General features: G+C 39.6%; 1 protein-coding gene across 1 annotated transcript in view; it reads right to left on the reverse strand.

Moving 5' to 3' along the window:
- The window catches only part of zranb3 (zinc finger, RAN-binding domain containing 3), a 121,130-nt gene that overhangs the window by 86,373 nt on the left and 19,786 nt on the right, over nucleotides 1–14,971 (reverse strand). Inside the window, exons 6-8 of the mRNA XM_021321089.2 lie at nucleotides 10,347–10,432; nucleotides 6,152–6,323; nucleotides 1,199–1,333 (exon numbers count right to left, since the gene is read on the reverse strand). Of these exons, the coding sequence (XP_021176764.2) occupies nucleotides 1,199–1,333; nucleotides 6,152–6,323; nucleotides 10,347–10,432 (393 nt within the window). The remainder of the gene's footprint in view (nucleotides 1–1,198; nucleotides 1,334–6,151; nucleotides 6,324–10,346; nucleotides 10,433–14,971) is intronic.

The following is a 14,971-nucleotide window of genomic DNA, read 5'->3' on the forward strand; positions in this document are numbered from 1 at the left end:
GGGGGGGGATGTAAATGAATGTTGGGTTTCTGGCCGCTCTGACCCCAGCCTCCTTTCCTGCAGGATGCGTCCAGCCACCTTCTCGCAGCGCTTATTCTCTCGCTCATTAAATAAACATCTCTTTTAAACCGAGAGCCGAACGGGTCGCCATGGCAACAGCATCACAGAGATGCTATTTTAGTGCGGGTGTGTAACTTTGATATAAGGTGTAATCATGCCAGGCTGGACGCAACTAAATAATACCTCGGTTATAACTCCCTACTTTGTCTGAGTGCTTTCACTGGTAACCATTAGGCTCTGTTACCATGGCGATGCTTTCCCATGAGATCCCGGCGTACGCAGCTGAGCGTGCTGAGAATGATGCTGCGCCATCGATTCGCCATTTCCCTGTAAAGTCAAGCGACGCAACGCTGTCTGAAGCTATAAAAAAGTTTCAGATGTTTACATTTTTGAATAAACAAACTTTGATGGGCTGCAAAAGCAGTCATACTACTTAAACTTTAAGCCACCTCACAACTTTTGGAACACTTTTGAAACAAAAGTCGGCGGGTAAAGCAACAAAACATTGAATTAAACTAGTGTTTCGTTTAATGTTGCAGGAAAAGCATCATTCTCTGTGGTCTAATGTTCAACATGTGGTAACAAAAGCTAGGACGGCCCTTTGAAACCCTAACTAGCCTAAAATAAAACACCTTGAAGACAAACCACAGCGTTGAAGTTTCAACAGATTCATCTGGGGAGTCAGAGTTTTACTAAGAACATTTTTATTACATTCTACCTGTTTCTAATGAGCTTACAACCCGAGAGTCTCAAACGCCTTGTCTCTCATCTTGTTTCTCATCCTCCATCACTTCTAGCAGCTACAGTTTTTTCTGGTAGTAATTCTTGCTATTTTATCTTATTATTATGCGGATTAATGTACTGCAGCGCACTCTGTAACCTTTAATTTTCTACTTCATATAAAAAAAAAAAAAAAATGTCATCTTATTTTCACACATCAAACAACGTAATCAGCCAACTTCATTTCACCACAGTTAGGACGAAAGCTCATTTGAAAATCACTAGCCGATGTAATGAGCGGACTAGTTGTTATAAATGAGCGGTGGGCGCGCTCGAAATCGACGTCTTCTTGCGTTAGCGGCTGCTTACTGGACCGTAGCGTGATGCACCGGATAAATCAAGACATATCGCCCATTACCTTGGCAATAGCTGTTTGTTTGTACATCTGTGTAACCAGGCCCATGACCTCTGTGAAGGGGTTTTCTGTAGCGGCGACCCCCGACCCCAGTCCCTTCATCAGCCTCTCCCACTCCGCGAAACTGGCCGAGGCCTCCTGTAGGAAGGGAGAGCACAAAGACAGTGAGGCTGTGTCCTTTAATCCTTCATCTACCCTCTCCTCTCTTGTTCTCTCCTCTTATTGAGATATAAAGGGCAAAACAATTAATGGTGCTGCTGGGTGTCCTACTTTTTTTTTTTTCCTGGAAGAGAAAGAAAGGAAGAGGGAGGCAGGGAAAAAAGAGAGAGAGAGAGAGATGGAGAATTCCCAAGGATGCTTCCCCCTCCGACTGGGCCGCTGTGTTAGATGGGTCATGAGCGTCTCCCAATTATAGCCGCCTTGTGACAAGCCGGGGTCGAAGATGGAGAAGCAGCCCAGCCGGTACAATAAATCAAAAGGCGCCTCGCGCACTCTCAAGGTGATTGGCGAGAAGTATTTAAGGCGGGAGCGGGGAGCGCAGTGGGAGGCTGCCTTGTGAAGAGCAAGCATATGCTTCCACCTGCGCGTAAACAAGAGACGCCGAGGGATTCGGCGTTTGTTTTACCGAGACGCGGTTCAATCATCAGCTGGTAGAAAACCTCATTTAGAGACGTTTTACCAAAAGCAAATCAAACCCCTGGAACTTTTCCGCATTTTTTTCGCCCCGTTACAACCTCAGACTTCGATGTATTTTGTTGGGATTTCATTTCGTAGACCAACACTTGTTAGCACATAAGTGTGACGTGAAAGTGTGAAGCAGTTAACTAATTTTAATTAGAATATTATGAAAAATAATTTTTATTCAATAATTACATTCAAAAAGTAAACTTGTATATTGTATTCATTCATTACACAGAGACTGATATATTTCAAGTGTTGATTTCTTTTAATTTTGATTTAATTATAACTGATAATTAAAAGGTCAAATTCAGTATCTCAGAAAATGAGAATATTGTGAAAAAAGTCCAATATTAAAGACACCTGGAGCCACAATGTAATCAGCTAATTAATTTAAAACACCTGAGGTTCTTTAAATGGTCTCTCAGTCTAATTTCTGTAGGCGACACAATCATGGGGAAGACTGCTGACTTATAGACAATTGTCCAAACGACGACCGTTGACACCTTGGACAAGGAGGACAAGACACAGCAGGTGATAGAGAGGCTGGCTGTTCACAGCCATTCAGAAATGTGGGGAGATTCACAAAGAGCGGAGCTGCAGCTGGAGTCAGAGCTTCCAGAACCACCAGGCAGACGTATATAAGGCCTGGTTTCAGCTGCAGCATCCCTGGTGTCCAGCCACTCTGGAACAACAGACAGCATCACAAGCTTCATGCTCCCCGCTGCTGAGCAACTTTACAGAGATACAGATTTAATTTACAAACAGGACGTGGTACCTGCACACAGTGCCAAAGCTACCAGTACCTGGTTTAGGGACCATGGTGTCCCTGTTCCTAATGGGCAGCAAACTCACCTGACCTTAACCCCAGAGAAAATCTATGGAATATTGTGAAGAGGAAGATGTGATACACCAGACCTAATAATGAAGAAGAGCTGAAGGCAACTATCAGAACAACCTGGGCTCTTATAGTGGCCAGGTTGTTCCTGCTGCAGGGTTGTTGCCCTCCTACTGCCTCCTCCACGTCTCCTGATGTACTGGCCTGTCTCCTGGTAGCTCCTCCATGCTCTAGACTCTATGCTGACAGACACAGCAAACCTTCTTGCCACAGCTCACATTGATATGCCATCCTGGTGGAGCTGTACTACCTGAGCCACTTGTGTGGGTTGTAGTCTCCGTCTCATGCTACAACCAGAGTGAAAGCACCGGCAGCATTCAAAGTGACCAAAACATCAGCCAGAAAACAGAGGAACTGATAAGTGGTCTGTGGTCACCACCTGCAGAACCACTCCTTTATTGTCTATTCCATTTGCACAATAGCAGGAGAAATTGATATTAATGTTGTTGATTAATGATGATGTTAATCAGTGTTGCTCCTTAAGTGGACAGTTTGATTTCACAGAAGTGTGGCTGACTTGGAGTTACATTGTGTTGTTTAAGCATTCCCTTTATTATATATATATATATATATATATATATATATATATATATATATATATATATATATATATTAGGGCTGGGCAACGATTAAAATATTTAATCGCGATTAATCGCCCTGATTAATCGCGATTAATCGCGATTAATCGCATTGTATTTACAAACTCCAAGAATGAATTCAAAAGTAGTGTAAAGAGCACTTTTATTTTAATGTTCTGCTGCCATATGAACAAAAGTGTTGTAACATTTGTAGCACTTATTTTATACTGGATATTTTCAACCCATCTATTGAATTTAGTGCACTAGTTGATCTTTTCTTCATAAGAGAACAGCAAGCACTGCAGCCAAAATATGGCCTTTTTTGACCTGCTGTATATTAGCCAGTCCCTAAGCTTGATGTATCATGAAACTGTTGACCTTTTGGGTTGTGTGGTTTTCATTTTATTATTACAATTAAATAATAATAATAATAATAATAACAATAATAATAATAATAATAATAATAATAATGTTATGTTCAGTGTTTTTTCGCTAATCCACCTCTTATATATTTCAATCCTTATGTAATTTTGTCTGTGTTGTGTGCACCTGCCTGTTGCTTTAATCCTATAAATTTCCCCGTCGTGGGATAAAAAAGGATTAGCTAATGTTATCTTATCTTAAATAACACTTTTTAATATATGTACTGGGTTCTTTCAAGGTCTTAATTACATGTTATGTGTGGGCTCCAGTAACATATGATAGATAATATCTACTTTGAAAGTTAACATGAACTGCTGCTGAAGATGACCACTGATCTACCTGGATGTTCCCTGGAGGACTGAAACGCCTCAGTCAGAGACGTCTGTGGGTCTGTCGGGGCAATGAGAGAAGTTTCGTCTCCTCTCTCCGTTTCTGGGGCTCGACGTTTTCATGTTTTTTCACGTGCTTAGATAAATTTGTTGTGTTTCCACTGAAATGAACCGGCTTTTTACAAAACATACAGCTTGATTTCATTTACGGTATTAAAATAAAGCCAAACGGTGCTACTTCCTCTGTTCATGTTTTTTCGCTGCTGGTCTCTCTCAGTTGTTTCTTTGCTAAGTTTGTGTGAGAGCTGAGTGGGCGGGCCAGGCTGAGCCTGCGTGCTGATTGGCTAACGCCGCTGAGCCATGTACGAGAGGGGAGGGGGAGCGGGAGAGTGCTGCCGTGACAGCGCTCTGCAGTCAGCGCGCCTGCTGACTGACACTGACTGAAAGCATGTGAGCAACATGCGTTAATGCGCGATAAAATAAATATCGCCGTTAATAGTCTAATGAATTAACGCGAAATTAACGCGTTAACTTGCCCAGCCCTAATATATATATATATATATATATATATATATATATATATATATATATATATATATATATATATATATATATATATATATATATATATATATATATATATAAGTGAAAGTTTGTGTATACTGAACGGGTGCAAAACAAAACATGAAAGCTTTGTAAGACATTTGCATTTCTGTGGCATCAAAGTCAACAGCGGCATTAACACGGCTACCTAGCTACTGCTTCTAGTTAGTTTATTTTGAACTTAAAACTGTACATACAAGCATTCCCACAGTCTATACAATTTGCTAGTTAAAAAAAAAAAAAAAAAAAAAATAGGCCTTAGTAGGTAAGCACTCCACCCGCAATGATATTCGCCAGTCTAACGCTGACAAAAGGCCAGGGCTGAAAACGTAAAGGGCAGCAGGGGCATAAAAAGTGTCTGGCGGTGGAAGATAAAAGCCATCATTAGGGAGTAAAATGAGATAGGAGGAATAAACAGGCGGTGAGTGGCCCTGGCATTCAGTATATATTGTCTGTTAGCTAAACTATGCTTCAAAGGATGGCTTGTTGGGATGAAAATAATGTCCTCTCTGTGTTTTATGTTTTATATATTGTGTAGATTTCTCTGCTCTCGGGAAGCACAATCGAGGTGGGTTTGGCCTCTTCACACCTCAGTTTCCCCGTCTCCTGAAACCAGTCCATTTAGCTGCTTTAGGAGGCATTCTTTTCTCCTAAATGGACAAATGTGACGTTCATTCATTTCATCAAAGATATAAAAGAGAGAAAAAAAAAAAAAAACTTTTCCAGCAGAGAAATTTTAACACCAAGAGAGCACCAACAACAAGGCACAGCGTGAACTTTCCCTCCTCTAATTGTTGTTGCTATGTAGAAACACAACCCCCTTTTAGCTCCCAATTAAAGCGTCCCTTAACATTTAGGGAGAATGGGCTAAAACCCTGCATCATCACTTTTCTGAGCAACCCTCCTCATTGTGGTGTCACTCCTGGCTCCGAACGTTAATTACCGCTGAAAAAGCACCTCCGCTGTTTTCCCTCACCTGCTGATATGATATAAAATATAACAAAAGCCTGCTGGTGGACGCCCGCATTGTTATTGTTTCCAAATGGGAAGGCAACCACGGAGCGGGAGGGACCGGACCGACGGAGCGGCAGACCCGGGATGGAGGTCGCGTTAGCATTAACGCGTGGATTCAGACGCACGAGGGGTGGCGTGGGAGGCAGAAAACCACAAACCTAACTTTGGGGAGTCTAAAAGAGATACAAACACCCACACAGGAAGCGTGACATTTACTCTCCAAATACCCTGATATCCTCTTTATGATGGAGTAGAAGCAGGAGCTCTGCACATCTAGGCTTAGGCTGAAAGAGAGACGTCGTAAATCTTAAGACGGAGGCAGAAACTTTTTTAAAGTATGAACAAGCGGGGACAATTTATTTCATTCTGTGTGAAAGATCTACTGTCGAGCGCGTTATCTATCAAGGTTTGCCACTTATGTCAAACTGTGTACCTTGGCAGCCTCCTTGGGCAGGTCAAAGGGGATGCGCTGACGGATTTTAGGAGGCAGCTGACTCAGAACTTCGGCTTTGAGGCGACGGATCATGATCTGGCTCAGCCGCTGGTGCAGCTCCTTAAGGTTGGACGCCCCACGACAGTCCCACTGTCTGCGATGGCCAAAGTACCTGAAAAGGGAGTCGTTAAATGGATGTTTATATTCTGGACCATTGTCGTTACAGTAAAGGAGTAGTTTTCAGGCTTTTGAAAAGTACTCGCATCCCTTTAATTTCACGTTTTGTCCACAAACTTCATTCAGATTTCATTCGACGTCTAGATGCCAAGAAGTGCATAACTGTGAAGTGCTTGAAGATTATACAATTTGGTGCCACTAATTGCCTTCAGGAGCAATCTAATTAGTTATCAGAGGCCAGTTGAATTTAGAACCGCAATCTTAAAAGTTTTGCTAATGATTCTTACCTGGATTTGGGTCCGGACTTTGATCCATTCTAACACCTGAATAAGTTCAGATCTAGCATTTCCATCCACCTTTCCATCAACCCAGGCCAGCTTCCCACCAGTCACTGGGGAAACCTCACGACACCATGATGCAGCCACCGCCATGTATCACTAAGGCCGGTGTGTTCAGGGGGAAGTTCAGTGTTCGTTTTCCGCCACACGGCGTTTTTCATGTAGGCCTAAATGTTCAGTTTTGCACAGCATTTTATTTTAGGACACCTGTTAGGAGGGGTAAAATATATCTGTGCACTCCTAACTTCTCAGTCTTCTTATTGAAAAACATTTAAAGAAGCATGTTTAAGTTTTCCTCTATTTAAAATCAAGTTTGTTGGTCTGTCTCACACGATCCCAAAACACACTGAGGTTGCACTGCAAAAACATAAATATATGTTTTTGCAACTAAAAATAAGTTAAATTTTCTTGAAATGAGTGTATTTGTCCTTGATTTGAGCAGGTAAATAAGACGATCTGCCAATGGAATTAGTATTTTGACCCCTAAAATAAGATAATTAGATATTCTGCCCTCTAAATAAGATGATGGAGATGAGGTGTTCCTATTTTAAGTGCAAAAATCTCATTCCATTGGCAAATCATCTTATTTTACATGCTCAAATCAAGGACAAATACACTCATTTCAAGAAAACTTTACTTATTTTTAGTTTCGTTTTTGCAGTGTGGTGGTTAAGCTGCAAAGCCCTGAAGACACTTTTACGCATTCCCACCTGGGAGCTGACCAGCACCACAACCCTGATTGACTGCTGAGCTGCTCTGCTGAAGCAACCCACTTTTTTACCTAAGGCTACTTTGCAAAGCCGAAAAACTATTTTTGTTTGATGGCGAAGCCGGGAGGTTCATCACAAAACTCACCATCAGATTTTGCAAATTATCAGCCAAATGATTTGTTAGAATTTGAATTGTTAGCGCTGGCTGTCTGCACAAAGGCTGGTTTTGTGCCATGCTGGCTGAAAGAGTGGACAAACCTCACTTAGAGCTGCCAAAAGTAGTTGGTTCACACTTCAGGGTTTAAAGTTTCTGTTGATGAAAGGTGCAAAACTGCTTCTTCTAAAATGTGTTGTCTAAAGCAGGCACCTTCATGCAGCGACGCCGTCTCTCTGTCCCAAAGGCTGCTCTAGTTTCTCACATCAAGTTCGCTTTTATGAAAAGGACAGAGTATGAGGACAGCTCAGATGGCGCTGCTCGGTGTCCTCCTCTGCGTGTGTCTAAGAATGGCATTCTCCAGCCACAATACACACCAGCATATACAAAGTGCTATCACTGATGGCCCCCATCCCATCCCTGACCGAGCTGATAACTTTGATGGACATCCAAAGCAATGCATTTGATCCGTTTGTTCACACGTGTAACTGACCGTCACCAGGAGCCAGCTGGCATCTGACGTTTGGCTTCAGTAGTGGCCTGGTTCTTACAACAATCCCTTAAATGAGCAGCAACGCCACCCCACTCTCAGGCACAGCCCACCTTATCCCAATAGACACAATTAAAGAAAGGTGAGGATCTACTAAAACTTTGTCGCGCTCACTAAACCAGAATTAAAGACTGAATAAAAGAGCCGGAACAACATTTATTTACCCGACAGTTAAAAGAACAATTAATACTTTCATGTTTTTTGGTTTTTAACTAAGTATATCTGGATAAAGTCTGAAGTTGAAACTGGAATCTGGAAAAAGTCCATAATGGGCCCACATGCATACGTTGGCTGGAAAGTGAGCGCGCTAACTGCTTTTAGCAATGCTAGCTGATAACTGTGATTTTCACTTTGTTTAATCCATTTAACATGTTCACAAACAGAAGTAAAGCCCTAGGTGCCCAAATGATATGATGGATTATAAACTACCTAATATGTAGATTAATAGTTAATTACGCCTTGTGTAAGGTTTAGTATTCGTGTAGCAGCCATAATGGATTTTGAGGTATGGGCTGGCAACAAACATTCGGCTTTCCAAGACAAAAATCTGATTTCAGTGGGAATCCAGTCATTTTTTTCCACTTCAGAATTTAAAAATGAAAACTGACAGAAATTAATTGACAATAAAATGATGACTTCAGTTTAGAAGGCTAAAGTCCAGACTAGTTAGCTTAGCCTGGAAACTAACAACTAGCATAGCTATGAAGGTTAAAAACAACAACTCTGATTCGCAGTGCAAGTTTTTTTTAACAAAAGAGCAAGTATTTATCAAACAGGTGGAAACAAGGTTTGTCTTTCAATTTTCTTTCTTTAGTTTTGTTGAGAAATAAATCATTAGGTGTTGGATAACATGGATTAGCTAAACAGTCGAGACGATCTCGGCCGAGATAAGGGTTCATAAACTGAATTAATTTAACTGCATAATGAATAAGCCAAATTTGTAAATTACATAATTAACACAGACTATCCCTCTCAAAAATAGTTGTTTTTTTCTTTTTCACTGGCATGTATATGTTCTTGCTTTGAGATCTGGAGCCATCTTTGAATTTCTTCACTTTGTTTCAACACCACTAAGTAATTTACAGGAAATAATTATAAAGGCACTTATCTATAAGGTCACAGGGATGATCAGGTGCATCAAAGGAAAAACTAAGCAAAGAGGATGATGGAAAGGACTATAGGTATATAAGATTTGAGTTTAAAAGCACATATTTCAAGGTGGAGTAGAATATTGCTGTGGTATTATAAGAATAGCAAAGACATATACAAGAAGTTTGAAAGTAATGCCCAGGAGTTCTTCCTAACTAGTCATTTACAAAGGGCTTTCTCCAGTCAGGTACCCAACAAACAAATGGACATCAAGGCTTCCTCTGTGGAAATAAAAGCTGCTCTCTGTCAAAGCGGATTTTTCAGTTATGCATTTCCACTTCCTATATAGCAGCGTTATGTGAAAGTCACAGTATTTCAAATATAATGTTTTTTCCCCAGGATTTGATCCACAAACTGATTGTGTATTTTGAAATGTGTGGCAGCAGGACAATTTTGCAGCATTTGTGGATTGCAAAAGCCCCTACTGCTTTTTTTCCTGCCAGAAAAGGGACCATTTTATCAAACACTTCAAGAAACTTAAAGATTTTATAAAAACTGTAAAGATAAGCAAAAACGCTGAATCATTTAGTAGTAAGCTAATGGCCTGTGACTTGTTAAAGGTTTAAATGGTGACTGAATGGGAAATTAGTCAAGACCTAATTTTATTTCCACACCATGTGCACATTTAAATGATTTGGTCATTATCTGGTCATATTTTTCAGAATCAAAGATAGATACTATGTGTTATGGTATAAAAGGAAAGAAAATCACGACAGATTAGACCCTGTTTGGCTCAAAATAAAGAGTATTTCTATCATGACTTTAATTTCCCTTGAAGGTGCTGATGTGCAACTTCATAGAGTATAAACACCTAGTAAAATATAATAAAATATTGCAATAAAACAACATTAATACATGGTTAAAGTACACGTAGAACCATTTTGTGAAAATCTTTACAACTTATTATAAAGAAAAAACAGAATAAATTTAGGTAGAAATCTAAAATATGATAAAGGGGTCGTGGTATTATTTTCACTTTGAAAAAAGTGTCTCTAAATGTGTTATTTTAAAGAACAGAAATGAGTTTTTAGTGATTTACAAATGGCTGGAGGCTTTCATGAAACCACACATATACCTGGCACAATTAGAGAATATGAAGACATTTAGAAAATGTCACCTGTAATGGGCGTTGCAGTATTTCTTGGCGTAGTCAGTCCACGTTCCAAACCTCCTGGGATAGAGGGCATCAATTTGCATAAAAAGCTGTGAAAAACACAGGAGGTGATACATTTTCAATATAACTTCACACCAAACCAAAAGTTAATGTGAATAGGTTCATGGGCATTATAGAGAGAGAAACTAATGTAGAAAGGACTCTCAGTAATGAATTAGGATCCTTGTTACACTATTCTAGGGCTGAATAATAACAGGAGAACATGCAATAAGCGGTGACATTGGCGAATGTTGTGATACCGATATGACTTGCAACAAAAAAAAACCCAACAACAAATAATTAAAAAGTGTTAATGTCCTCTGCTTTGGATTCACAGCAAACTGCAGACCCCAGATAATGAGTACTCAGTCCAGCTACTGGAAAAAAAAAAACACCCAATAAAATGGAAGATTTTTGTCTCAACAACAACGTTGTACTGAAAACTTTGCTTCCAGTAAGCATCTGCTGTTTGGGTAATTAAACAACTTTCAAGTTTCTTGATGACTTTTTCACCTCTGTAACTTCTGAACTGTTTTGCCGCACTGAACAACAAGTTGCACCAAATACATTGCAGGCATAAAGAGTCTGAATGTAAGAAACTTAAATATTGAGGTAGCATTTATTAGAGTCCCAGCAGGCTCTCAGGATATTTTAAAACCTAATTTTGTTTACATTAATATTCCACGACAAATCAAATCTAGCTTGAAATGTAGAAAACAAAAACTGTCAGACAGGTTTCTGCATTTTGATTGGCAGGCACCCGCCCAGAGACCATTGTTTGAGCTGCCACGCTGTGTTTCGCTAAACTTCCCAGAGTCCTTTTTGGCAAGGCTTTCCTACTTCAGTGACATCTTTGCAAAAGGCATTGTTCAAGAAATCAAATGTAACTGCAAAAACAAGTTATACTGACACTTTTTTTAAATGGCTTTTTCCAGGCAACACTTCTAATGAAACCAAACATGTTCACTGTGCTTTCCAGTCGTATCGTCACGAACCTTCACCATGCTGATTGAGACTAGTGCAGTCTGAGGTAAAGCATATATATATATATATATATATATATATATATATATATATATATATATATATATATATATATATATATATATATATATATATATATATATATATATATATATATATATATATATATATTAAAAAAAGGACAACTTTCAGATAGCTTCCAAATTGCCTAAATAGATTTTTCAGGGTTGAAAAAAAATCTTTTTGCTTCCTGGGATTGTGTTAATTCTCTGTATTTTATAAGCACTCCATCCCTAATGAATCTCTCCCAAATTCTTAAATGTTTTTCGTCACAATCCATGCTGCAGTTATCCCTTTTACTTGCAGATACGTTCTCCTTCAACTCAATTTCTTTTACAAAAGCCAGTTTCTTAGCCAATGACCTTTTGTGAGTTACTGCCCCATGACTGTGTAGACAACTTTAAAACTATATAGGTCATATGTAAGTCTCTAAAGAAGGCATATTCATCTAAATGAATAGAGATAAATGGCTGAAATCTATCAATCGGTGTGAGTAAGGAATCTACAGAATCTGTGAGATTCACTTTTCAGTTCAACTGAAATACTCCAGGTTTAGAAAGCTGTATAAAACCCTCTATTTTTTTCCATACAGCTATTTTAAACCTCTCTCTGTCTGTTTCCATTAAACAAGCTGTGTCTGCAGATAACTCAAGGTCCTGTTGTCCCTAGCCTAGTTTACTGCTCCTGGGTTGTAAAACTGTGCAGTAATTCCCGCTAATTGATCGGTTTCAAATTAACCAGTTCAAACTTCACTGTGGTCCAAGACAGCTGAATTGAGGCGGTTAAATGCAGCAACTCAAAACAACTGAAAGCCTGAAAAATTAGTGATTCCTCAGCAAATCTGTCTAACATTAACAGGTAAAGAGTGCATCTACATCACAGCTGGAACCAAAGTCTCCAGGAAGAGTTTGTGCCTGAGTGAACGCTCCACATCTCGCCAATTTCCAGCGTTTCTGAAATAATGACGGGTAATCTTCAGCAAGGTGAGCTGAATAAGCAGCCGCAGCAAAGAGCGCTGTTCTAAATTCAGCACTTGTTCAATAGCAGTTTTGCATTTTCTACCCTCACAAAGTTGATTTAATGGGGTGAGAGGAACGAGGGCACATCACGAACGGTGCAACATGCCCTGAGCGCTGTGCGCGCTCGGTGTTAGACCCGCGGTGAGTAATGATGGCAGCGAGGAGACTGGCACAGAGGCAGGGACAGGGCTTATCAGGTTTATGCTGTGGATGATAAAATGTTATATTCGGCTCTAGTGGCACATAGAGAGATGGTATCTAAAAACTAACCTCACCACTGCAGGCAGGTACCGGCACAGACAGGATAACGTTTGTCACACAGGCTGTAACGCGCGCGCAACACCTTGCCAATAATACCCCTCCTGCAGATGTCTAACAACAAATAACTTCCTTTCACTTTGGAAATAATTAGATGCTTGAATTCATCAGTTAATTATCATGGTGCAGGCAATAATTACCTTTCCCCCTCCAAGACAGTGAAATAATATTCCTGTCCCACATAAATAACCTATCATAGTCACCAAACTCCATGATGTCAGTGCTGAATATCTGTCCATACAGTTGATTATTAACTTATCACTCTAACCAGGCAGACAGAGCTAAGCTAACACATATTTATAGAGAAAATCTCCAATAAACAATGATATGTGAGCCTTTGTCTTAGACTTGGAACACAGCACGATGGCCTACGGGTAAAAGAGATGTTCTTTCTGTACGCAGTACGTGCTAAATGTGTATGTACAGCTGCACTGAAAGAACAACAATAAGGAACATTACTCAGACGAAAACCAAAAGCTGAAACATGGAGGTGGCAAGCCTGGGAGAGGTTGCCGTATGCTTAAAACTGGGGTGGATGGTTCTACTTCCAGCTGAGCAATGACCCAAAACACACCAATCTACATTAGTTATGGGACTATGTTAAAAACAAGCACACACAATGATCAAGGCATCCCTAATTTTGTTAGTACCAGTACGTAAAGTCAACACTTCAAATGAAGGAGCGTCAGTCTGAGTTTCCGAATAATTTATATTTAAAGAAATCCAGGCTTTTCCAGACTCCTAGGTTCTAAAACCGCTAGCAATTTTTGGCACTTTTACTCAAGAAGGTGCAAAAAGTTTGTTTTCAACATGTTTATATAACAAGGAGTAGGAGCTCTAGCCAGAACAAATGTCCCTTTATTAAATGTCAAAATGATCAAACATATGCAAGTTATTTGTGTATTTGATGTCCCTCCTGTCACTTGTATTGTGAATATCTTATGTAGATCACTCATTTAGAGTAAAACATCTAAAAAGTTTTCCTTCAGCATTACCTTCCATTTATCTCCATCCATCTTCCCATCCACTCTGAAAAGCTTCACTTTCCTTGCTAAAGAAAAGCCTTAAGAAAAGCATAATACTGCTAGCACCACGTTACCCCCTAGGGATAAAGTTTTCAGGTGTTGGTATTGTACCATACATTGTACTTGACATGTAGGCCAAAAACATTTACATTTACCCTAAATTAAGATAATTAGATATAATGCACTTGAAATAAGTTGATGGAGATGAGTTCTTTCTATTGTAAGTGCAAAAGTCTTATTCCATTGGCAGATTATCTTATTTACCTACTCAAATAAAGTACAAATACACTCATTTCAAGAAAAGTTTAACTTATTTTTAGTTTAGTTTAGTCTGTTTTTGCAGTGCAGTTTGTCAGTAAAGGTGGGTTGGGCGTTTGGTCTGGCCGTCCTCTAAGTTTTCGGACAATGGTCAGAAAGATTAAATTACGCGTTAACTCATTAGCTGTCTTATGAAGGCTGTGCCTGATTTCATTTAGGGGTATCAGAATAAGAAGGTTATTAATACAAATTGCATGCTGTACCCAGTCAGATAGTGTCGGAGAACAGTTCAGAGATTTATGTATCTGTGACTCAGATAGGGGGAGTTATCTAAAATAGACAAGAACAGTAAGAAAGACAATGAATTAGATCATTGCCCCCAACCGTCCCACCCACCCGAAAGAATGAAATAAAAATGTATTTATGAACATATTTAATCTATATTAATCATCTGCAAACTACCAGCAACAAGAACTTAGTCACAATCATATTGGCATAATAAAGAAATACTTCTGAGGTTGTATCAAAGGACTTGGGGAAGGAAAATAGCCAATTATTAAGGCAAACTGCACTTCCAGTATACGTTCTGCAACTATACTGTCTTCATGCTGGATATGGGAAAGATTTTCAATTCCCAAAGTCTTCTTTAATTTCCACACCAGTGATGATGGAATATGGCTGCAATCTACGATGCACCTGCAACATAACACACATAACAATGGCATAATAAATCATTATGGAGAGTGGAGCGGCTCCGCTCAGCCGCTCTCCAAACACAGTGGTCCTGTGAATAGCCCCTTCTTATTGTTTCTAAATTCAATAGTTCTGCCCCTCCACTCTCCCCTCCATGCTTCTTTTATTACTTGTCTCATTTATTGCAGCGCCGTGTCGCTTCATATCGGGCTTTGTAAATGAAGTTTTTGCA

This window comes from Fundulus heteroclitus, chromosome 24, assembly GCF_011125445.2.
Source record: "Fundulus heteroclitus isolate FHET01 chromosome 24, MU-UCD_Fhet_4.1, whole genome shotgun sequence".
Lineage (NCBI taxonomy): Eukaryota > Metazoa > Chordata > Actinopteri > Cyprinodontiformes > Fundulidae > Fundulus > Fundulus heteroclitus.